The sequence below is a fragment of the Bombina bombina genome, chromosome 7 (assembly GCF_027579735.1).
Source record: "Bombina bombina isolate aBomBom1 chromosome 7, aBomBom1.pri, whole genome shotgun sequence".
Lineage (NCBI taxonomy): Eukaryota > Metazoa > Chordata > Amphibia > Anura > Bombinatoridae > Bombina > Bombina bombina.
The window spans coordinates 411,781,257-411,806,822 of NC_069505.1; the positions used below are offsets into that span (position 1 = coordinate 411,781,257).

At 41.9% G+C, this 25,566-nt stretch overlaps 1 protein-coding gene across 1 annotated transcript in view; it reads left to right on the forward strand.

Moving 5' to 3' along the window:
* STIMATE (STIM activating enhancer) overlaps window positions 1-25,566 on the forward strand; it is a 209,978-nt gene that overhangs the window by 80,131 nt on the left and 104,281 nt on the right. Inside the window, exon 4 of the mRNA XM_053721207.1 lies at window positions 7,814-7,935. Coding sequence (XP_053577182.1) covers window positions 7,814-7,935 — 122 coding nt within the window. The remainder of the gene's footprint in view (window positions 1-7,813; window positions 7,936-25,566) is intronic.

Here is a 25,566-nt window from a genome sequence, read left to right on the forward strand (position 1 = left end):
GCACTGAGTGTTCAAAATACTTAAACCAATAACTTTGTGTTTAAAGCGCCATTTTGAAACCTAGGTATTGTAAACGGATTGGTACAGAGCAAAGGATACCCACAGAGTGGGTGTGGAAAACAATTAAATTTGCAGACAAGATTTCTGATATACGGTAGAGATATGTTAATGAAATGCTATTGATAAAAAGCGTATTTGGGGTAGTTAGTTAGTAACAGGCATAGAAAATATTTACTTACAGTGGCCCTTTAACTATTAACTATTCTTCAATCAAAAGTTTGTTATTTTAAATGGCACCGGAGTGTGCCGTTTTTCTATCTCAGGCAGTATTTGGAAGAAGAAACTGCCTGCGTTTTTTATCTATGATCTTAGCAGGCGTAACTAAGATCCACTGGCTGTTCTCGACATTCTGAGGAGTGGGGTAACTTCAGACTGGGAATAGCATGCGGGGTCCTCCGCAAATGAGGTATGTGCGGTACTTTATTTTCTGGGAATGGAATTGACTAAGAAAATACTGCTGTTACCGTATGATGTAAGTACAGCCTTAAATGCAGTAGTAGCAACTGGTATCAGGCTGATAAATGTATGCGCAGTCGAGTTATATTCTAGGGACTAGAATTTGTCTGAGAAAATACTGTTAACACTGAAATAATACTTAAGCCTTATCTGCAGTGGTAGCGACTGGTAGCAGGCTTAGTGATAGCTTTGCATGACATTGAAAAATGTTGTTTTTTAATAAAACGTTTACTGGCATGTTATTCGTTTTTTTTGTGGGGTACTTTGGTGATAAATCGCTTTGGGCATGATTTTTTCCACATGGCTAACCTATTTTTCTGCATGGAAACCGTTATATCAGGGCTCCCACTGTTGTGATTGGAGTGGGAGGGCCCTTGTTTTAGCTCCTTATTGCGCAGTTAAAATTATTGCACAGTCTTTCTGCTTCTTCCTCCTTGATCCAGGACGTCTCTAGAGAGCTCAGGGGTCTGCAAATTTCATTTGTGAGGGAGGTAATCAGTCACAGCAGATCTGTGACAGTGTGCTGACTGTGATTAAAAGCGTTAAATCTTAATTGATATCTGTTTTATCCGTTTTGGGTATCGAGGGGTTAATCATCCTTTTGCTAATGGGTGCAATCCTCTGCTAATAGTACACTTCTTGTTAAGAATTGTTTAATTATATCTGTATTTTTGAAGCGCTGCAGCGTTATTTATATTGCTTGTAAAACTTATTGAAAGTGATTTCCAAGCTTGTTATTTTCATTGCTAAGTCTGTTTTAACATGTCTGATTCAGAGGAAACTGTTTGTTCATCATGTTCAAAAGCCAATGTGGAGCCCAATAGAACGATGTGTACCAATTGTATTGATATTGCTTTGAATAAAAGTCAATCTGTACCGATGGAGAAACTATCACCAGACAACGAGGGGGAAGTTATGCCGCCTAACTCTCCTCACGTGTCAGTACCTGCGTCTCCCGCTCGGGAGATGCGTAGGATTGAGACGCCTAGTACATCTAGGCCCTTACAAATCACTTTACATGATATGGCTAATGTTATGAAAGAAGTATTATATAATATGCCCGAATTAAGGGGCAAACGCGATAGCTCTGGGTTAAGGACAAAGCGCGCTGATGACACGAGAGCCATGTCTGATACTGCGTCACAACTTGCAGAACATGAGGACGGTGAGCTTCATTCTGTCGGTGACGGTTCTGATTCGGGGAGACCTGATTCAGAAATTTCAAATTTTAAATTTAAGCTTGAGAACCTCCGTGTGTTACTAGGGGAGGTATTAGCGGCTCTGAATGATTGCGACACGGTGGCAATTCCAGAGAAATTGTGTAGGTTGGATAGATACTATGCGGTACCGGTGTGTACTGACGTTTTTCCTATACCAAAAAGACTTACAGAAATTATCAGTAAGGAGTGGGATAGACCCGGTGTGCCTTTTTCCCCTCCCCCGATATTTAGAAAAATGTTCCCTATAGACGCCACCACACGAGACTTATGGCAGACGGTCCCTAAGGTGGAGGGAGCAGTTTCTACGTTAGCCAAGCGTACCACTATCCCGGTGGAGGATAGCTGTGCTTTCTCAGATCCAATGGATAAAAAATTAGAGGGTTATCTTAAGAAAATGTTTGTTCAACAGGGTTTTATATTGCAGCCTCTTGCATGCATTGCGCCTGTCACGGCTGCAGCGGCATTCTGGTTTGAGTCTCTGGAAGAGGCGATTCGCACAGAGCCGTTTGGATGAGGCCTTGAGCAAAGTTAGAACCCATAAGCAGGCTAATGCGTTTGTTTCAGATGCCGTAGTACATCTAACCAAACTTACGGCTAAAAATTCCGGATTCGCCATACAGGCGCGCAGAGCGCTCTGGCTTAAATCCTGGTCAGCGGATGTAACTTCCAAGTCTAAACTACTTAACATTCCTTTCAAAGGGCAGACCTTATTCGGGCCCGGCTTGAAGGAAATTATTGCTGACATTACGGGAGGTAAGGGCCACGCCCTTCCTCAGGACAGGGCCAAACCAAAGGCCAAACAGTCTAATTTTCGTGCCTTTCGTAACTTCAAGGCAGGAGCAGCATCGACTTCCTCCGCTCCAAAACAGGAAGGAACTACTGCTCGTTACAGACAAGGTTGGAAAGGCAACCAGTCATGGAACAAGGGCAAGCAGGCCAGAAAGCCTACTCCCGCCCCTAAGACAGCATGAAGTCAGGGCCCCCTATCCAGAGACGGATTTAGTGGGGGGCAGACTTTCTCTCTTTGCTCAGGCTTGGGCAAGAGATGTGCAGGATCCCTGGACGTTAAAGATTATATCTCAGGGATACCTTCTGGATTTCAAATCCTCTCCTCCACAAGGGAGGTTCCATCTTTCGAGGTTATCGACAAACCTAGTAAAGAGAGGGGCATTTCTACAATGTGTACAAGACCTCTTAATCATGGGGGTGATCCACTCAGTTCCGCGATCGGAACAGGGACAAGGATTTTACTCAAATCTATTTGTGGTTCCCAAAAAAGAGGGAACCTTCAGACCAATCTTGGACTTAAAGATCTTAAACAAATTCCTAAGGGTACCATCGTTCAAGATGGAAACCATTCGAACCATCCTACCCATGATCCAAGAGGGTCAATATATGACCACGGTGGACTTAAAGGATGCTTACCTTCACATACCGATTCACAAAGATCATTATCGGTACCTAAGGTTTGCCTTTCTAGACAGGCATTACCAGTTTGTGGCTCTTCCCTTAGGGTTAGCCACGGCCCCGAGAATTTTTACGAAGGTTCTGGGCTCACTTCTGGCGGTACTAAGACCACGAGGCATAGCGGTGGCTCCATACCTAGACGACATTCTGATACAAGCATCAAATTTTCAGAATGCAAAGTCTCATACAGAGATAGTTCTAGCATTTCTGAGGTCGCATGGGTGGAAAGTGAACGTGGAAAAGAGTTCTCTGTTACCACTCACACGGGTTCCTTTTCTAGGGACTCTTATAGATTCTGTAGAGATGAAGATTTACCTGACTGAGTCCAGGTTATCAAAGATTCTCAATGCTTGCCGTGTCCTTCATTCCATTCCAAGCCCATCGCTAGCTCAGTGCATGGAGGTAATCGGCTTAATGGTAGCGGCAATGGACATAGTGCCATTTGCGCGCCTGCATCTCAGACCACTGCAACTATGCATGCTCAGTCAATGGAACGGGGATTACTCAGATCTGTCCCCTTTGCTAAATCTGGACCAGGAGACCAGGGATTCGCTTCTCTGGTGGTTGTCACCGGTTCATCTGTCCAAAGGAATGACCTTTCGCAGGCCAGATTGGACGATTGTAACAACGGATGCCAGCCTTCTAGGCTGGGGAGCAGTCTGGAATTCCCTGAAGGCTCAGGGATCGTGGACTCAGGAGGAGAAACTCCTCCCAATAAACATTCTAGAAATTAAGAGCAATATTCAATGCTCTTCTGGCTTGGCCTCAGTTAGCAAAGCTGAGGTTCATCAGATTTCAGTCGGACAATCTCACGACTGTGGCTTACATCAATCATCAAGGGGGAACCAGGAGTTCCCTAGCGATGTTGGAAGTCTCGAAGATAATTCGCTGGGCAGAGTCTCACTCTTGCCACCTGTCAGCGATTTACATCCCAGGCGTAGAGAACTGGGAGGCGGATTTCCTAAGTCGCCAGACTTTTCATCCGGGAGAGTGGGAATTTCACCCGGAGGTATTTGCTCAACTGATTCGTCGTTGGGGCAAACCGGATCTGGATCTCATGGCATCTCGCCAGAACGCGAAGCTTCCTTGTTACGGATCCAGGTCCAGGGACCCGGGAGCGGTGCTGGTAGATGCATTAGCAGCCCCTTGGGTTTTAAACATAGCTTATGTGTTTCCACCATTTCCGTTGCTACCTCGGCTGATTGCCAGGATCAAACAGGAGAGGGCATCGGTAATTCTGATAGCGCCTGCGTGGCCACGCAGGACTTGGTATGCAGACCTAGTGGACATGTCGTCCTGTCCACCATGGTATCTTCCTCTGAGGCAGGACCTTCTAATTCAGGGTCCTTTCAACCATCCAAACCTAATTTCTCTGAGGCTGACTGCCTGGAAATTGAACGCTTGATTCTATCAAAGCGTGGGTTTTCGGATTCGGTTATTGATACATTAATACAGGCTCGGAAACCTGTGACAAGAAAAATTACCATAAGATATGGCGTAAATATCTATATTGGTGCGAATCCAAGAGTTACTCATGGAGTAAGGTTAGGATTCCTAGGATATTAGCTTTTCTACAAGAGGGTTTAGAAAAGGGTTTATCCGCTAGTTCGCTAAAGGGACAGATTTCTGCTCTGTCTATTCTTTTACACAAGCGTCTGGCAGAGAATTCAGACGTCCAGGCCTTTTGTCAGGCTTTGGCTAGAATTAAGCCTGTGTTTAAAACTGTTGCTCCTCCTTGGAGCTTAAACTTGGTTCTTAAAGTTCTTCAGGGTGTTCCGTTTGAACCCCTTCATTCCATTGATATTAAGCTTTTATCTTGGAAAGTTCTGTTTTTGATGGCTATTTCCTCGGCTCGAAGAGTCTCGGAGTTATCTGCCTTACATTGTGATTCCCCTTATCTGATCTTTCATTCAGACAAGGTAGTTCTGCGTACTAAACCTGGGTTTTTACCTAAGGTTGTTTCTAACAGGAATATCAATCAAGAGATTGTTGTTCCATCGTTATGTCCTAATCCTTCTTCAAAGAAGGAACGTCTTTTGCATAATCTAGACTTGGTCCGTGCTCTGAAGTTCTATTTACAGGCAACTAAAGATTTTCGACAAACTTCTTCTCTGTTTGTCGTTTACTCTGGACAGAGGAGGGGTCAAAAGGCTTCGGCTACCTCTCTCTCTTTTTGGCTTCGTAGCATAATACGTTTAGACTATGAGACTGCTGGACAGCAGCCTTCTGAAAGAATTACAGCTCATTCCACTAGAGCTGTGGCTTCCACCTGGGCCTTTAAGAATGAGGCCTCTGTTGAACAGATTTGCAAGGCTGCAACTTGGTCTTCACTTCATACCTTTTCAAAATTTTACAAATTTGACACTTTCGCTTCTTCGGAGGCTGGTTTTGGGAGAGAGGTTCTACAGGCAGTGGTTCCTTCTGTTTAATGTTCCTGCCTTGTCCCTCCCATCATCCGTGTACTTAGCTTTGGTATTGGTATCCCATAAGTAATGGATGACCCGTGGACTGAACACACTTAACAAGAGAAAACATCATTTATGCTTACCTGATAAATTTATTTCTCTTGTAGTGTGTTCAGTCCACGGCCCGCCCTGTCTTTTTTTGAGGCAGGTTCTAAATTTTAAAATTATAACTCCAGTCACTACTGCACCCTATAGTTTCTCCTTTCTCGTCTTGTTTCGGTCGAATGACTGGATATGACATGTGAGGGGAGGAGCTATATAGCAGCTCTGCTTGGGTGATCCTCTTGCAACTTCCTGTTGGGAAGGAGAATATATCCCATAAGTAATGGATGACCCGTGGACTGAACACACTACAAGAGAAATAAATTTATCAGGTAAGCATAAATTATGTTTTTTCTTTGTTCTCTTGTTCTTTTTATTTGAAAAAGCAGGAATGTAAGCTTAGAAACCGGCCCATTTTTGGTTCAGAACCTAGGTAGCACTTGCTGATTGGTGGCAACATTTTAGCCACCAATCAACAAGCACTACCCAGAGTGCTGATCTCAAAATAGGCTGACTCTTAAGCTTACATTCTTGTTGTTTTTTTCTCAAATAAAGATACCAAGAGAACAAAGAAAAAATAATAAATTAGAAAATGCTTAAAATCCTTGCACACATGCCCTAGAGATATGCAACTGCACCTCACTGACGAGGCCCAAGAGAGGTCGAAACGTACGTCTGGGGTTTGTTGTTTGTCTTGTTCAGAGAGGAATTGCCTGGTATTTCGTTGTTGGGCTGTCATTGGGCAGGATCAGACTGATATGCTACAGGATATTTGTTCTCTGTGAAAAGGCATAGTGTGCAAAAAGACTGCACCCTGAGTGGCACTGGCCTTGTGGACAAGCACGGAAGTTTTTCTAACTATTGTTCTGTCATTGAGTGCGTCACTCTATTTTCTTGATCTAGTTGGGGCCCATTATACAGCTTGTGGGCCACACAGAAGCGCATACCTAAAGTGCTGTTTACAACAACTTGCATCAGACTTTGCAATACAACTGCTGTATAAAGAAGATAATGCTAAGCATATGATTGACAAATAAAATGATGGTTCTGAAAATGTATCTTAGTAATTACTCTACCAAACGTTTGAGAAAATAGTTGTTTTTTTGCAAGGGTTAAACGCACAATAGTGTAGGGTCAATAGTCATAATGGAAATAATAAATGATCTAATTTTAACGGCCCTTTAATTTCCGAAAGCATAAAGTGTCTGCAGCTTTTCTCATCTTCTATAGCTGTATTTTGACCGTGAAAAGGGTTAAAATATTGGTAAAGGTTCAATAACTCACTGTACAGAGCCAGGTTTGTATTTGCTGAATATCTATTACTGTAAGAATATTGCGACACAAAGTTCTAGATATTGTATATAATATAATTGTATATAATATTGTGTATAATATTTCTATCCCGCCCACTAGTGATGGATTATACAATAGTGATAAATATAGATTTAATGAATCTAGAACATATATTTATCTAAAATTGCATCGCTGGCCATTTTATAGTGTACAGATTCTCAACATAATAGAATGATTCCAAATTGTCTCAGAATACTCACAAACAGAAGTGGTAAATATTGTCTGCTAAGCAAGTGCCTTTTGGCTGTTGAATTTGATGCGTCCAATTTCTTAGTCTAACTTGTGGTCGAGTTGATCGTGATCACCAAAGTCAATGTCGTCTATGCATAGTGTGCGTGACTTTTCCAAAATCTAATCCTATCTCTTGCAAATAGGGAATGGTGTTATTGTTTGGTTTGTAATATCTTTAAAGTTCAAAAAGGGATATCAGGAGTGGGGGGGGGTGGATAGACACGATCTACAAGATTAGTCAATCCCTCTGTTTGCAAACACTGTGTTTTGTCGTATCTAATAACCAGTCAGGTTAGGATTGTGAAATCTACAGCCTGTGCTTCCAATTTTAAAAATTATAAGAATAACAAAACAAAAAAACAGTTTTCAATGTATCTGAAGAGGGGGCAAAGTAATTTTACTGCATATAATGAGACAGTTTATATTACAATCTCAATGGGTTTACCGTCCCTTTAAGCTTCTCTGTTGCACACAGACCCCATCTCTCTCGTTTCTAACCATTTTTTGTTTCTTTTCCAGGTACCTCATTAATTTCCTCCTGGACGCCACGCTAGGAATGTTAATCATCTACGTCGGGGTACGATTAGTGAGCTGCGTGGTTGAGTGGCGACAGTGGGAATCCTTGCGGTTTGGAGAATATGGTATCTTACCCTCTTTATGTTGTGTTTTGTGTAACTCAGTCTGTGCATCTGATGTGTATGCTACCTGGATCTGTGTGTGTGTGTATATATATATATGTATATGTGTATATATATGTATATGTGTATATATATGTATATGTGTATATATATATGTGTATGTATATGTGTATATATATATGTGTATATATATGTATATGTGTATATATATGTATATATATGTATATATATGTATATGTGTACGTGTGTATATATATATATATATATATATGTGTGTATATGTATATATATGTGTGTGTGTATATGCGTGTATGTATATAGCTATCTATCTCGAAAGGGTATATATAATGAGGTAGATAATATTTACAGCCATCAGACATGTTATCTATAGCATTACATACGTGCTTGGGGTCTCTGTATGTATTACTTATGTGTTCCCTAAATAAAGAAATTACCTTTTTAAAGGGAAAGTGAAGCCAAAAAAAAAAATTTCATGGTTCAGATAGGGCATGTCATTTTAAACAACTTTCCAATTTACTTTTATCACCAAATTTGCTTTGTTCTCTTGGTATTCTTAGTTAAAAGCTAAACATAGGGGGTTCATATGCTAATTTCTTAGACCTTGAAGGCCTCCTCTAATCTAAATGCATTTTGACAGTTTTTTTACGACTAGAGGATGTTAGTTCATGTGTTTCATATAGATAACATTGAGCTCATGCACGTGAATTTACAGAGGATTGAACACTGATTGTCTAAAATGCAAGTCTTTCTAAAGAACTGAAATAAGGGGGCACTCTGCAGAGGCTTAGATACAAGGTAATCACAGAGGTAAAAAGTATATTATTAAAACGGTGTTGGTTATGCAAAACTGGGGAATGGATAATTAAAGGGACATTATACACTAATTTTTTTCTTTGCATAAATGTTTTGTAGATCTATTTATATAGCCCATAAAGGGTTTTTTTTTTTTTTTTTTTTTTAAATGTATAGTTTTGCTTATTTTTAAGTAACATTGCTCTGATTTTCAGACTCCTAAACAAGCCCCAAAGTTTTATGAGAATACCGTCGGCTACCTACTCCAGCTTGTTCCTGTCTGTAAAGGGTCTTTTCATATGCAAAAGAAGGGGTGGGGGGGTCTTATTTCCCACTTGCAGTGGGCTTTCCAACTACCTTTTCAACAGAGCTAAACTGAGAGCTTCTAAGTAAGTTTTTAAACTGTTTTATACTGGATTTTTATATCAGTTTCTGTGCACCTTATTCTTTATAGTAGTGTCTATTACATGCAGTTATATCAACATGTGTGTATACTGTCCCTTTAAGGGATTATCTATCTTTCAAAACAACAATCATTCTTGTGTTGACTGTCCCTTTAAGAATGAATAGGTCATTGTATGTTTTCTCACGTATCTGAGGTTAGGTTAATGTTTTATAGGTCTTATGGTATAAGAGTATATTTAGTCCATGAATCTGAACAGCTGTCCTGCTTATTTGTTCCTATGGGGCTGTCCTTGTCATAAATTACTTTGGTCAAATAGTTTTACGCAATATTCACATTTGCTGCTGCTTAAGATCAAGGCTGGTTTGCAAGTTGGCAGTAACGGTAGCATTGTACTCCCCCAGTACCTTTTTTTAATGGGTGCAGCACTCTGCTGATTTTACGGACTAGTGACTACCTGACTTAAATTCAAGACATTATTAAGCTAAAATGAGCTGCTAATTACATGTTTTATTGCACAAATTATCATTAAATTTATGTTAAATTATGCAATTCATTTGTGCTTTGGATACCAGAAAATGTTATAGTATCACAAAGTATTAGACTGCCCCACTTGGATATTTCATAAAACCACTCGACTAGCAACAATTTCTTAGGAGAACACTGTGAAGGATGAGACTATGAAAATATACTTTCTATGCTAGCGGTGTAGCTGTTTTTTTGTTTTTTTTTATATACATGTGCCATTCACCCCATGTGATCACTTTAGTTATAGCTGGTTAATCTGTTACTCCTCTTGCCAAGTGCGGTGGCATTTTTACGTTTCACAATTGCACACCCACAGTAAGAGTAAAGATATAATTTGTGTTTTGTTGCCGCAACAAAAGCAGCTGCAATCTCTAGATTCCATTTTACTGATTTGTATCAAATGCCTTTTGCCCCACAACACCGGAATTGATCCAGAAGTGACTCGGTTAATGAGATGAAAGGTATACAGCACCCGTCTGACATTAGCAGGAGATGCAGTCGTCTTATGTTTTACATATCCCGTTTCTGCAGTTGCTTTTGAAGCTCACAGGATCTCCATTTGTTGTCTGACTTTGTAACCAAGCTGACGCCATTCTGCTCCTGTTCTGGTCAGCTGACTCAGTGATTCCCTTCTGAGGAATGGTTCTCAAGTGTGTAATCTGGGTGTACGGCAGCTGTTGTCGCGCCATGTTGCCCTGTATAAGGGAATACCAGGCAGGTGCATGGTCTGAGTCACACAACCAGTGTTGTGCTTAGACTCAGCAAGGCTGGAGGATCTGATATCTGTATGCTGTGTCACTAGTCCCTTGTACTAGCAATGTAGCTGCTATTTTTATGTGCTAAACGTATATAAAAAAATATGTACAGGAACAATTTAGTGTGAAAATTAATTCTATTTTATTAGAGCTTTTTTTAAAGAAATTCCTTCCTTTTCCTATGCGTTTAACCTCTGCAAAGGAGTTACATAGTGAGCGTTGTGCCACTTCACATGAGAATACAGCTGGTGAGCCAATCGGGAACAGGCATGTACGTGTATGCTCCAATTAGTGGCCGTATCCAAGAAGAATGTGGGTGTTCCCTGTGACAAAATGCGCTTATGGTAACCTTGAGTATAATAATCTTAGTGTAGGCTAATTTATTCTGTATTTGTTTTAACTTTGCACTTTTTCATATGAATATGTTGCAAGTAAAATGTGATTACCAGAAGATGGTCCCAGTATGTTTAAATATTACCTTTACTTAAGGAATAACACAAAGTGTTAAAGGGACTTCAAAGTCCCAACTTTTCTTTCTTGATACGGATAGAGGGCACAATTTTAAAAAATCAAATCAAATCAAATTTATGTTATCAAATTTAGTTTGTTCTCTTGCAGGTAGGTAAGCTCAGGAGTGTGCACTTGTGCAGAGCACTATATGGCAGAAGTTTTGCAAGAATGCTTTTAAATATATTATACTATAAATACTACTGCCATCTAGTGTTCCTACAAACATTTGCAATACAGTCCTTCAGATGTGCACTCTACCTACCTAGATATTCTCTTCAACAAATAATACCACAAGAGCGACTTAAATTTGAGATAATAAAAGTGAATTTTAAATTAACTGTATGCTCTGTGTGAATCGTGAAATAAAATGTTAGGATTCATGTCTCTTTAAGGGTAGAGGAACTTGCCTGTTACTTACTGTCCTTGCCTTGTATATATGTATGTGTGTGTGTATGTGTATATATATATATATATATATATATATATATATATATATATATATATGTATGTATGTGTATATATATATATATATATATATGTATATGTATATGTATATGTATATAATCTCTTGTTAAGTGTGTTCAGTCCACAGGTCATCCATTACTTATGGGATATATTCTCCTTCCCAATAGGAAGTTGCAAGAGGATCACCCAAGCAGAGCTGCTATATAGCTCCTCCCCTCACATGTCATATCCAGTCATTCTCTTGCGACCCTCAACAAAGAAGGAGGTCGCGAGAGGAGTTGGAGTTTTTACTTAATAATTCTTCAATCAAAAGTTTGTTATTTTAAATGGCACCGGAGTGTGCTGTTTTTTCTATCTCAGGCAGTATTTGGAAGAAGAATCTGCCTGCGTTTTCTATGATCTTAGCAGGCGTAACTAAGATCCACTGGCTGTTCTCGACATTCTGAGGAGTAGGGTAACTTCAGAAAAGGGGAATAGCGTGCGGGGTCCCCCGCAAATGAGGTATGTGCAGTACAATATTTACTGGGAATGGAATTGACTAAGAAAACACTGCTGTTACCCATATGATGTAAGTACAGCCTTAAATGCAGTAGTAGCGACTGGTATCAGGCTGATAAAGGTATGCGCAGTTGAGTTATTTTCTAGGGACTAGAATTTGACTGAGAAAATACTGTTAATACTGAAATAATGCTTAAGCCTTATCTGCAGTAGAAGCGACTGGTAGCAGGCTTACTGATAACTTTGCATGACATTGAAAAAGTTTGTTTTAAAACGTTTACTGGCATGTTATTCGTTTTGTGAGGTACTTTGGTGATAAATCCTTTTTGGGCATGATTTTTTTCCACATGGCTAACGTATTTTTCTGCATAGAAACCGTTATATCAGGTCTCCCACTGTTGTAATATGAGTGGGAGGGACTTTTTTTCTTTTTAGCACAGTCTTCCTGCTTCTTCCTCCTTGATCCAGGACGTCTCTAGAGAGCTCAGGGGTCTTCAAAATTCGTTTTTGAGGGAGGTAATCAGTCACAGCAGACCTGTGACAGTGTGTTTGACTGTGATAAAAGCGTTAAATCTTAATGATATCCGTTTTTTGGGTATTGAGGGGTTAATCATCCTTTCTTCTGTTATGTGTGATCAGTCCACGGGTCATCATTACTTCTGGGATATAACTCCTCCCCAACAGGAAATGCAAGAGGATTCACCCAGCAGAGCTGCATATAGCTCCTCCCCTCTACGTCAGTCCCAGTCATTCTCTTGCACCCAACGACTAGATAGGATGTGTGAGAGGACTATGGTGATTATACTTAGTTTTTATGACTTCAATCAAAAGTTTGTTATTTTACAATAGCACCGGAGCGTGTTATTACTTCTCTGGCAGAGTTTGAGGAAGAATCTACCAGAGTTTTTTACTATGATTTTAACCGGAGTAGTTAAGATCATATTGCTGTTCTCGGCCATCTGAGGGAGGTAAAAGCTTCAGATCAGGGGACAGCGGGCAGATGAATCTGCATTGAGGTATGTAGCAGTTTTTATTTTCTGAATGGAATTGATGAGAAAATCCTGCCATACCGTTATAATGACATGTATGTATACACTTCAGTATTCTGGGGATGGTATTTCACCGGAACTACTCTGTTAAAAGTCACTAATCTTTTTAATAAGTATTTATCATGTTAAACGTTTTTGCTGGAATGTAGAATCGGTTACATTTCTGAGGTACTGAGTGAATAAATATTTGGGCATTATTTTCCACTTGGCAGTTGTTTGGTGTTAATTATGACAGTTTCGTTTCTCTTCACTGCTGTGTGTGAGGGGGAGGGGCCGTTTTTGGCGCTCTTTGCTACGCATCAAAAAATTCCAGTCAGTTACTCTTATATTTCCTGCATGATCCGGTTCATCTTTGACAGATCTCAGGGGTCTTCAAACTTCTTTAGAGGGAGGTAGATTCTCTCAGCAGAGCTGTGAGAATTTTATATTGACTGTGAATAAAAACGTTGCTCTGTAATTTTTATGTCAAATTTAATTATTGTTATTTTTCTAATGGGAACAAACCTTTGCTAAAAGTTGTGTTGTTTAAAGTTTGATGCTATAACTATTTTTCAGTTCATTATTTCAACTGTCATTTAATCGTTTAGTACCTCTTTGAGGCACAGTACGTTTTTGCTAAAAAAGATTATAACCAAGTTGCAAGTTTATTGCTAGTGTGTTAAACATGTCTGACTCAGAGGAAGATATCTGTGTCATTTGTTCCAATGCCAAGGTGGAGCCCAATAGAAATTTATGTACTAACTGTATTGATGCTACTTTAAATAAAAGTCAATCTGTACAATTTGAACAAATTTCACCAAACAGCGAGGGGAGAGTTATGCCGACTAACTCGCCTCACGCGGCAGTACCTGCATCTCCCGCCCGGGAGGTGCGTGATATTATGGCGCCTAGTACATCTGGGCGGCCATTACAGATAACATTACAAGATATGGCTACTGTTATGACTGAAGTTTTGTCTAAATTACCAGAACTAAGAGGCAAGCGTGATCACTCTGGGGTGAGAACAGAGTGCGCTGACAATACTAGGGCCATGTCTGATACTGCGTCACAGCTTGCAGAGCATGAGGACGGAGAGCTTCATTCTGTAGGTGACGGTTCTGATCCAAACAGATTGGATTCAGATATTTCAAATTTTAAATTTAAATTGGAGAACCTCCGTGTATTACTAGGGGAGGTCTTAGCAGCTCTCAATGATTGTAACACCGTTGCAATACCAGAGAAACTGTGTAGGTTGGATAAATACTTTGCGGTACCGGCGAGTACTGACGTTTTTCCTATACCTAAGAGACTAACTGAAATTGTTACTAAGGAGTGGGATAGACCCGGTGTGCCGTTCTCACCCCCTCCAATATTTAGAAAGATGTTTCCAATAGACACCACCACTCGGGACTTATGGCAAACGGTCCCTAAGGTGGAGGGAGCAGTTTCTACTTTAGCTAAGCGTACCACTATCCCGGTGGAGGATAGCTGTGCTTTTTCAGATCCAATGGATAAAAAATTAGAGGGTTACCTTAAGAAAATGTTTGTTCAACAAGGTTTTATATTGCAACCCCTTGCATGTATCGCGCCGATTACGGCTGCGGCAGCATTTTGGATTGAGTCTCTGGAAGAGAACCTTAGTTCATCTACGCTAGACGACATTACGGACAGGCTTAGAGTCCTTAAACTAGCTAATTCATTCATTTCGGAGGCCGTAGTACATTTAACCAAACTTACGGCTAAGAACTCAGGATTCGCCATACAGGCACGTAGGGCGCTGTGGCTAAAATCCTGGTCAGCTGATGTTACTTCTAAGTCCAAATTACTTAATATACCTTTCAAGGGGCAGTCTTTATTTGGGCCCGGTTTGAAAGAAATTATCGCTGACATTACAGGAGGTAAGGGCCACGCCCTACCTCAAGACAAAGCCAAAGCTAAGGCTAGACAGTCTAATTTTCGTCCCTTTCGGAATTTCAAAACAGGAGCAGCATCAACCTCCACTGCACCAAAACAGGAGGGAGCTGTTGCTCGTTACAGGCAAGGCTGGAAGCCTAACCAGTCCTGGAACAAGAGCAAACAGGCCAGGAAACCTGCTGCTGCCCCAAAGACAGCATGAACCGAGAGCCCCCGATCCGGGACCGGATCTAGTGGGGGGCAGACTTTCTCTCTTCGCCCAGGCCTGGGCAAGAGATGTTCAGGATCCCTGGGCGCTAGAGATCATATCTCAGGGATACCTTCTAGACTTCAAATTATCTCCCCCAAGAGGGAGATTTCATCTGTCAAGGTTGTCAACAAACCAGATAAAGAAAGAAGCGTTTCTACGCTGTGTACAAGATCTGTTATTAATGGGAGTGATCCATCCGGTTCCGCGGTCGGAACAAGGACAAGGGTTCTACTCAAACCTGTTTGTGGTTCCCAAAAAAGAGGGAACTTTCAGGCCAATCTTAGATTTAAAGATTCTAAACAAATTCCTAAGAGTTCCATCGTTCAAAATGGAAACTATTCGGACAATCTTACCCATGATCCAAAAGGGTCAGTACATGACCACAGTGGATTTAAAAGATGCTTACCTTCACATACCGATTCACAAAGATCATCACCGGTATCTAAGGTTTGCCTTCTTAGACAGGCACTACCAGTTTGTAGCTCTTCCATTCGGATTGGCTACGGCTCCAAGAATCTTCACAAAGGTTCTGGGTGCCCTTTTGGCGGTACTAAGACCGCGAGGGATTTCGGTAGCTCCGTACCTAGACGACATTCTAATACAAGCTTCAAGCTTTCAAACTGCCAAGTCTCATACAGAGTTAGTTCTGGCATTTCTAAGGTCGCATGGATGGAAAGTGAACGAAAAGAAGAGTTCTCTTTTTCCTCTCACAAGAGTTCCATTCTTGGGGACTCTTATAGATTCTGTAGAAATGAAGATTTACCTGACAGAAGACAGGTTAACAAAACTTCAAAATGCATGCCGTGTCCTTCATTCCATTCAACACCCGTCAGTAGCTCAATGCATGGAGGTGATCGGCTTAATGGTAGCGGCAATGGACATAGTACCTTTTGCACGCCTACACCTCAGACCGCTGCAATTGTGCATGCTAAGTCAGTGGAATGGGGATTACTCAGATTTGTCCCCTACTCTGAATCTGAATCAAGAGACCAGAAATTCTCTTCTATGGTGGCTTTATCGGCCACACCTGTCCAGGGGGATGCCATTCAGCAGGCCAGAATGGACAATTGTAACAACAGACGCCAGCCTACTAGGTTGGGGCGCTGTCTGGAATTCTCTGAAGGCTCAGGGACTATGGAATCAGGAGGAGAGTCTCCTTCCAATAAACATCCTGGAATTGAGAGCAGTTCTCAATGCCCTTCTGGCTTGGCCCCAATTAACAACTCGGGGGTTCATCAGGTTTCAGTCGGACAACATCACGACTGTAGCTTACATCAACCATCAGGGAGGGACAAGAAGCTCCCTAGCAATGATGGAAGTATCAAAGATAATTCGCTGGGCAGAGTCTCACTCTTGCCACCTGTCAGCAATCCACATCCCGGGAGTGGAGAACTGGGAGGCGGATTTCTTGAGTCGCCAGACTTTTCATCCGGGGGAGTGGGAACTTCATCCGGAGGTCTTTGCCCAAATACTTCGACGTTGGGGCAAACCAGAGATAGATCTCATGGCGTCTCGCCAGAACGCCAAACTTCCTCTCTACGGGTCCAGATCCAGGGATCCGGGAGCGGTTCTGATAGATGCTTTGACAGCACCTTGGAACTTCGGGATGGCTTATGTGTTCCCACCCTTCCCGCTGCTTCCTCGATTGATTGCCAAAATCAAACAGGAGAGAGCATCAGTGATTCTAATAGCGCCTGCATGGCCACGCAGGACTTGGTATGCAGATCTAGTGGACATGTCATCCTGTCCGCCTTGGTCTCTACCTCTAAGACAGGACCTTCTGATACAGGGTCCATTCAAACATCAAAATCTAACTTCTCTGAAGCTGACTGCTTGGAAATTGAACGCTTGATTTTATCAAAACGTGGTTTTTCTGAGTCGGTTATTGATACCCTGATACAGGCTAGGAAGCCTGTTACCAGAAGGATTTACCATAAAATATGGCGTAAATACCTATACTGGTGCGAATCCAAAGGTTACTCTTGGAGTAAGGTTAGGATCGCTAGGATATTGTCCTTTCTACAAGAAGGTTTAGAAAAGGGTCTATCAGCTAGTTCATTAAAGGGACAGATTTCAGCTCTGTCCATCTTGTTACACAGGCGTCTGTCAGAAAATCCAGACGTCCAGGCCTTTTGTCAGGCTTTAGCTAGGATCAAGCCTGTGTTTAAAGCTGTTGCTCCGCCATGGAGTTTAAACTTAGTTCTTAACGTTTTACAGGGTGTTCCGTTTGAACCCCTTCATTCCATTGATATAAAATTGTTATCTTGGAAAGTTCTGTTTTTAATGGCTATTTCCTCGGCTCGAAGAGTCTCTGAGTTATCAGCCTTACATTGTGATTCTCCTTATCTGATTTTTCACTCAGACAAGGTAGTTCTGCGTACTAAACCTGGGTTCTTACCTAAGGTAGTCACTAACAGGAATATCAATCAAGAGATTGTTGTTCCATCCTTGTGTCCAAATCCTTCTTCAAAGAAGGAACGTCTTCTACACAATCTGGATGTAGTTCGTGCCCTCAAGTTCTACTTGCAGGCAACTAAAGATTTTCGCCAAACTTCTTCCCTGTTTGTCGTTTATTCTGGACAGAGGAGAGGTCAAAAAGCTTCTGCTACCTCTCTCTCTTTTTGGCTTCGTAGCATAATACGTTTAGCCTATGAGACTGCTGGACAGCAGCCTCCTGAAAGAATTACAGCTCACTCCACTAGAGCTGTGGCTTCCACTTGGGCCTTTAAGAATGAGGCCTCTGTTGAACAGATTTGCAAGGCTGCAACTTGGTCTTCGCTTCATACTTTTTCCAAATTTTACAAATTTGACACTTTTGCTTCTTCGGAGGCTATTTTTGGGAGAAAGGTTCTTCAGGCAGTGGTTCCTTCTGTATAATGAGCCTGCCTATCCCTCCCGTCATCCGTGTACTTTTGCTTTGGTATTGGTATCCCAGAAGTAATGATGACCCGTGGACTGATCACACATAACAGAAGAAAACATAATTTATGCTTACCTGATAAATTCCTTTCTTCTGTTGTGTGATCAGTCCACGGCCCGCCCTGTTTTAAGGCAGGTAAATATCTTTTAAATTATACTCCAGTCACCACTTCACCCTTGGTTACTCCTTTCTCGTTGATTCTTGGTCGAATGACTGGGACTGACGTAGAGGGGAGGAGCTATATGCAGCTCTGCTGGGTGAATCCTCTTGCATTTCCTGTTGGGGAGGAGTTATATCCCAGAAGTAATGATGACCCGTGGACTGATCACACAACAGAAGAAAGGAATTTATCAGGTAAGCATAAATTATGTTTTTGCTAATGGATGCAATCCTCTGCTAATTAATTCATTTACCGTTAAGAATTGTTGACTAATACTGAATTAGTTCTTTGTTATTCAACTGTGTTTGTTAAAAGCGCTGCAGCGTTTTTTATATTGCTTGTAATTTTATTGAAAGTAATTCCAAGCTTGCTAGCTTCATTGCTAGTCTGTTTAAACATGTCTGATACAGAGGAATCTGCTTGTTCATTATGTTCAAAAGCCGATGTGGAGCCCAATAGAAATGTGTACCAATTTGTATTGATATTACTTTGAATAAAAGTCAATCTGTACCGATAAAGAAATTATCACCAGACAACGAGGGGGAAGTTATGCCGTCTAACTCTCCTCACGTGTCAGTACCTTCGTCTCCCGCTCGGGAGGTGCGTGAGATTGAGGCGCCAAGTACATCAAGGCCCTTACAAATCACTTTACATGATATGGCTAATGTTATGAAAGAAGTATTATACAATATGCCCGAGTTAAGAGGCAAGCGCGATAGCTCTGGGTTAAGGACAGAGCGCGCCGATGACACGAGAGCCATGTCTGATACTGCGTCACAATTTGCAGAACATGAGGACGGAGAGCTTCATTCTGTGGGTGACGGTTCTGATTCGGGGAGACCGGATTCAGAAATTTCAAATTTTAAATTTAAGCTTGAGAACCTCCGCGTGTTGCTAGGGGAGGTGTTAGCGGCTTTGAATGATTGTGACACGGTGGCAATCCCAGAGAAATTATATAGGCTGGATAAATACTATGCGGTACCGGTGTATACTGACGTTTTTCCTATACCAAAGAGGCTTACAGAGATTATTAGCAAGGAGTGGGATAGACCCGGTGTGCCTTTTTCCCCTCCTCCGATATTTAGAAAAATGTTCCCTATAGACGCCACCACACGAGACTTATGGCAGACGGTCCCTAAGGTGGAGGGAGCAGTTTCTACTTTAGCCAAGCGTACCACTATCCCGGTGGAGGATAGCTGTGCTTTCTCAGATCCAATGGATAAAAAATTAGAGGGTTACCTTAAGAAAATGTTTGTTCAACAAGGTTTTATATTACAGCCTCTTGCATGCATTGCGCCTGTCACTGCTGCAGCGGCATTCTGGTTTGAGTCTCTGGAAGAGGCGATTCGCACAGCACCATTGGATGAGACTTTGAGCAAGCTTAGAACCCTTAAGCTGGCTAATGCGTTTGTTTCGGATGCCGTAGTGCATTTAACCAATCTTACGGCTAAGAATTCCGGATTCGCCATACAGGCGCGCAGAGCGCTATGGCTTAAATCCTGGTCAGCAGATGTAACTTCTAAGTCTAAACTACTGAACATTCCTTTTCAAAGGGCAGACCTTATTCGGGCCCGGCTTGAAGGAAATTATTGCTGACATTACTGGAGGTAAGGGCCACACCCTTCCTCAGGACAGGGCCAAACCAAAGGCCAAACAGTCTAATTTTCGTGCCTTTCGTAATTTCAAGGCAGGAGCAGCATCAACTTCCTCCGCTCCAAAACAGGAAGGAACTACTGCTCGTTACAGACAGGGTTGGAAAGGCAACCAGTCATGGAACAAGGGCAAGCAGGCCAGAAAGCCTACTTCCGCCCCTAAGACAGCATGAAGACAGGGCCCCTTTCCGGAGACGGATCTAGTGGGGGGCAGACTTTCTCTCTTCGCCCAGGCTTGGGCAAGAGATGTACAGGATCCTTGGACGTTGGAGATTATATCTCAGGGATACCTTCTGGATTTCAAAACTTCTCCTCCACAAGGGAGGTTTCATCTGTCAAGGTTATCAACAAACCTAGTAAAGAAAGAGGCATTTCTACAATGTGTACAAGACCTCTTAGTGATGGGAGTGATCCACCCAGTTCCGTGAACGGAACAAGGGCAAGGGTTTTACTCAAATCTGTTTGTGGTTCCCAAAAAAGAGGGAACCTTCAGACCAATCTTAGGAATTTGTTTAAGATTTTTAAGTCTAAGGGTTCCATCGTTCAAGATGGAAACCATTCGGACCATCCTACCCATGATCCAAGAGGGTCAATATATGACCACAGTGGACTTAAAGGATGCCTACCTTCACATACCGATTCACAAACATCATTATCGGTACCTAAGGTTTGCCTTTCTAGACAGGCATTACCAGTTTGTAGCTCTTCCCTTCGGGTTAGCTACGGCCCCCAGAATTTTTACAAAGGTTCTGGGCTCACTTCTGGCGGTACTAAGACCACGAGGCATAGCGGTGGCTCCGTACCTAGACGGCATTCTGATACAAGCGTCAAGTTTTCAAAATGCAAAGTCTCATACAGAGATAGTTCTAGCATTTCTGAGGTCGCATGGGTGGAAAGTGAACGTGGAAAAGAGTTCTGTTACCACTCACAAGGGTTCCTTTTCTAGGTACTTATAGATTCTGTAGAGATGAAGATTTACCTGACGGAGTCCAGGTTATCAAAGATTCTCAATGCTTGCCGTGTCCTTCACTCCATTCCAAGCCCATCAGTAGCTCAGTGCATGGAAGTAATCGGCTTAATGGTCGCGGCAATGGACATAGTGCCATTTGCGCGCCTGCATCTCAGACCGCTGCAACTATGCATGCTAAGTCAGTGGAACGGGGATTACTCAGATCTGTCCCCTTTGTTAAATCTGGACCAGGAGACCAGAGATTCTCTTCCTCTGGTGGTTGTCACGGGTTCATCTGTCCGAAGGAATGACCTTTCGCAGACCAGATTGGACGATTGTAACAACAGATGCCAGCCTATTAGGCTGGGGAGCAGTCTGGAACTCCCTGAAGGCTCAGGGATCGTGGACTCAGGAGGAGAAACTCCTCCCAATAAACATTCTGGAATTAAGAGCAATATTCAATGCTCTTCTAGCTTGGCCTCAGTTAGCAACACTGAGGTTCATCAGATTTCAGTCTGACAACATCACGACTGTGGCTTACATCAATCATCAAGGGGGAACCAGGAGTTACCTAGCGATGGTGGAAGTCTCGAAGATAATTCGCTGGGCAGAGTCTCACTCTTGCCACCTGTCAGCGATCTACATCCCAGGCGTGGAGAACTGGGAGGCGGATTTTCTAAGTTGCCAGACTTTTCATCCGGGGGAGTGGGAACTTCACCCGGAGGTATTTGCTCAACTGATTCGTCGTTGGGGCAAACCGGATCTGGATCTCATGGCATCTCGCCAGAACGCCAAACTTCCTTGTTACGGATCCAGGTCCAGGGACCCGGGAACGGTGCTGGTAGATGCACTAGCAGCCCCTTGGGTTTTCAACATAGCTTATGTGTTTCCACCTTTTCCGTTGCTACCTCGACTGATTGCCAGGATCAAACAGGAGAGAGCATCGGTGATTCTGATAGCGCCTGCGTGGCCACGCAGGACCTGGTATGCAGACCTAGTGGACATGTCGTCCTGTCCACCATGGTCTCTACCCCTGAAGCAGGACCTTCTAATTCAGGGTCCTTTCAACCAGCCAAACCTAATTTCTCTGAGGCTGACTGCTTGGAAATTGAACGCTTGATTCTATCTAAGCGTGGGTTTTCGGATTTGGTTATTGATACATTAATACAGGCTCGGAAACCTGTTACCAGAAAAATTTACCATAAGATATGGCGTAAATATTTATATTGGTGTGAATCCAAGAGTTACTCATGGAGTAAGGTTAGGATTCCTAGGATATTGTCCTTTCTACAAGAGGGTTTAGAAAAGGGCTTGTCCGCTAGTTCACTAAAGGGACAGATTTCTGCTCTGTCTATTCTTTTACACAAGCGTCTGGCAGAGAATTCAGACGTCCAGGCCTTTTGTCAGGCTTTGGCTAGAATTAAGCCTGTGTTTAAAACTGTTGCTCCTCCTTGGAGCTTAAACTTGGTTCTTAAAGTTCTTCAGGGTGTTCCGTTTGAACCCCTTCATTCCATTGATATGAAGCTTTTATCTTGGAAAGTTCTGTTTTTGATGGCTATTTCCTCGGCTCGAAGAGTGAGTTATCTGCCTTACATTGTGATTCCCCCTTATCTGATCTTTCATTCAGACAAGGTAGTCCTGCGTACTAAACCTGGGTTTTTACCTAAGGTTGTTTCTAACAGGAATATCAATCAAGAGATTGTTGTTCCATCATTATGTCCTAATCCTCCAAAGAAGGAACGTCTTTTGCATAATCTAGACGTGGTCCGTGCCCTGAAGTTCTACTTACAGGCAACTAAAGATTTTCGACAAACTTCTTCTCTGTTTGTCGTTTACTCTGCACAGAGGAGAAGTCAAAAGGCTTCGGCTACCTCTCTCTCTTTTTGGCTTCGTAGCATAATACGTTTAGCCTATGAGACTGCTGGACAGCAGCCTCCTGAACGAATTACAGCTCATTCCACTAGAGCTGTGGCTTCCACTTGGGCCTTTAAGAATGAGGCCTCTGTTGAACAGATTTGCAAGGCTGCAACTTGGTCTTCACTTCATACTTTTTCCAAATTTTACAAATTTCAGGTTCTAAATTTTAAATTATAACTCCAGTCACTACTGCACCCTATAGTTTCTCCTTTCTCGTCTCGTTTCGGTCGAATGACTGGATATGACATGTGAGGGGAGGAGCTATATAGCAGCTCTGCTTGGGTGATCCTCTTGCAACTTCCTGTTGGGAAGGAGAATATATCCCATAAGTAATGGATGACCCGTGGACTGAACACACTACAAGAGAAATACATTTATCAGGTAAGCATAAATTATGTTTTTCGAGTCCATGAGCTAGTGACGTATGGGATATACATTCCTACCAGGAGGGGCAAAGTTTCCCAAACCTCAAAATGCCTATAAATACACCCCTCACCACACCCACAAATCAGTTTTATAAACTTTGCCTCCCGTGGAGGTGGTGAAGTAAGTTTGTGCTAGATTCTACGTTGATATGCGCTTTGCAGCAGGCTGGAGCCCGGTTTTCCTCTCAGTGTGCAGTGAATGTCAGAGGGATGTGAAGAGAGTATTGCCTATTTGAATTCAATGATCTCCTTCTACGGGATCTATTTCATAGGTTCTCTGTTATCGGTCGTAGAGATTCATCTCTTACCTCCCTTTTCAGATCGACGATATACTCTTATATACCATTACCTCTACTGATTCTCATTTCAGTACTGGTTTGGCTTTCTACTACATGTAGATGAGTGTCCTGGGGTAAGTAAGTCTTATTTTTGTGACATTCTAAGCTATGGTTGGGCACTTTTATATAAAGTTCTAAATAGATGTGTTTAAAGATTTATTTGCATTGATTCAGGATGATCAATATTCCTTATTTCAGACAGTCAGTTTCATTATTTGGGATAATGCATATGAATAAATCATTTTTTCTTACCTTAAAATTGACTTTTTTCCCTGTGGGCTGTAAGGCTCGCGGGGGCTGAAAATGCTTCATTTTATTGCGTCATTCTTGGCGCGTACTTTTTTGGCGCAAAAAAATTCTTTGTCATTTCCGGCGTCATACTTGTCAACGGAAGTTGCTTGCGTCATTTTTTGGAAGTTTTGCGCCAAAAATGTCGGTGTCACCGGATGTGGCGTCATTCTTGGCGCCAAAAGCATTTAGGCACCAATAATGTGGGCGTCTTTTGGCGCTAAAAAATGTGGGCGTCATTGTCTCCACCTTTTTTTCACATTATTTAAGTCTCATTTTTCATTTGCTTCTGGTTGCTAGAGGCTTGTTCATTGGCATTTTTTTCCCATTCCTGAAACTGTCTTTTAAGGAATTTGATAGATTTTGCTTTATATGTTGTTTTTTCTCTTACATATTGCAAGATGTCTCAGATTGACCCTGGATCAGAAGCTACTTCTGGAAAAACGCTGCCTGATGCTGGTTCTGCCAAAGTTAAGTGTATTTGCTGTAAACTTGTGGTAACTGTTCCTCCGGCTGTAGTTTGTGATGAATGTCATAAGCTTGCTAATGCAGATAGTATTTCCATTAGTAATATTCCATTACCTGTTGCTGTTCCATCAACATCTAATACTCAGGATGTTCCTGTTAATATAAGAGATTTTGTTTCTAAATCTATTAGGAAGGCTATGTCTGTTATTCCTCCTTCCAGTAAACGTAAAAGGTCTTTTAAAACTTCACATTTTTCAGATGAATTTTTAAATGAACATAATTCTGATTTGTCTGTTTCTGATGCTGATTTTTCTGGTTCAGAGGATTCTGTCTCAGGTATTGAGTCCATGAGCTAGTGACGTATGGGATATACATTCCTACCAGGAGGGGCAAAATTTCCCAAACCTCAAAATGCCTAAAAATACACCCCTCACCACACCCACAAATCAGTTTTACAAACTTTGCCTCCCATGGAGGTGGTGAACTAAGTTTGTGCTAGATTCTACGTTGATATGCGCTTTGCAGCAGGCTGGAGCCCGGTTTTCCTCTCAGCGTGCAGTGAATGTCAGAGGGATGTGAGGAGAGTATTGCCTATTTGAATTCAATGATCTCCTTCTACGGGGTCTATTTCATAGGTTCTCTGTTATCGGTCGTAGAGATTCATCTCTTACCTCCCTTTTCAGATCGACGATATACTCTTATATATACCATTACCTCTACTGATTTTCGTTTCAGTACTGGTTTGGCTTTCTACTACATGTAGATGAGTGTCCTGGGGTAAGTAAGTCTTATTTTCTGTGACACTCTAAGCTATGGTTGGGCACTTTTATATAAAGTTCTAAATATATGTATTCAAACATTTTATTTGCCTTGACTCAGGATGTTCAACGTTCCTTATTTCAGACAGTCAGTTTCATATTTGGGATAATGCATATGAATAAATCAATTTTTCTTACCTTAAAATTTGACTTTCCCTGTGGGCTGTTAGGCTCGCGGGGGCTGAAATTGCTTCATTTTATTGCGTCATTCTTGGCGCTGACTTTTTTGGCGCAAATTTTTTTTTCTATTTCCGGCGTCATACGTGTCGGCAGAAGTTGCGTCATTTTTTGACGTTTTTTTGCGCCAAAAGTGTCAGCGTTCCGGATGTGGCGTCATTTTTGGCGCCAAAAGCATTTAGGCGCCAAATAATGTGGGCGTCTTTTTTTGGCGCTAAAAAATATGGGCGTCACTATTGTCTCCACATTATTTAAGTCTCATTATTTATTGCTTCTGGTTGCTAGAAGCTTGTTCACTGGCATTTTTTCCCATTCCTGAAACTGTCATTTAAGGAATTTGATCAATTTTGCTTTATAT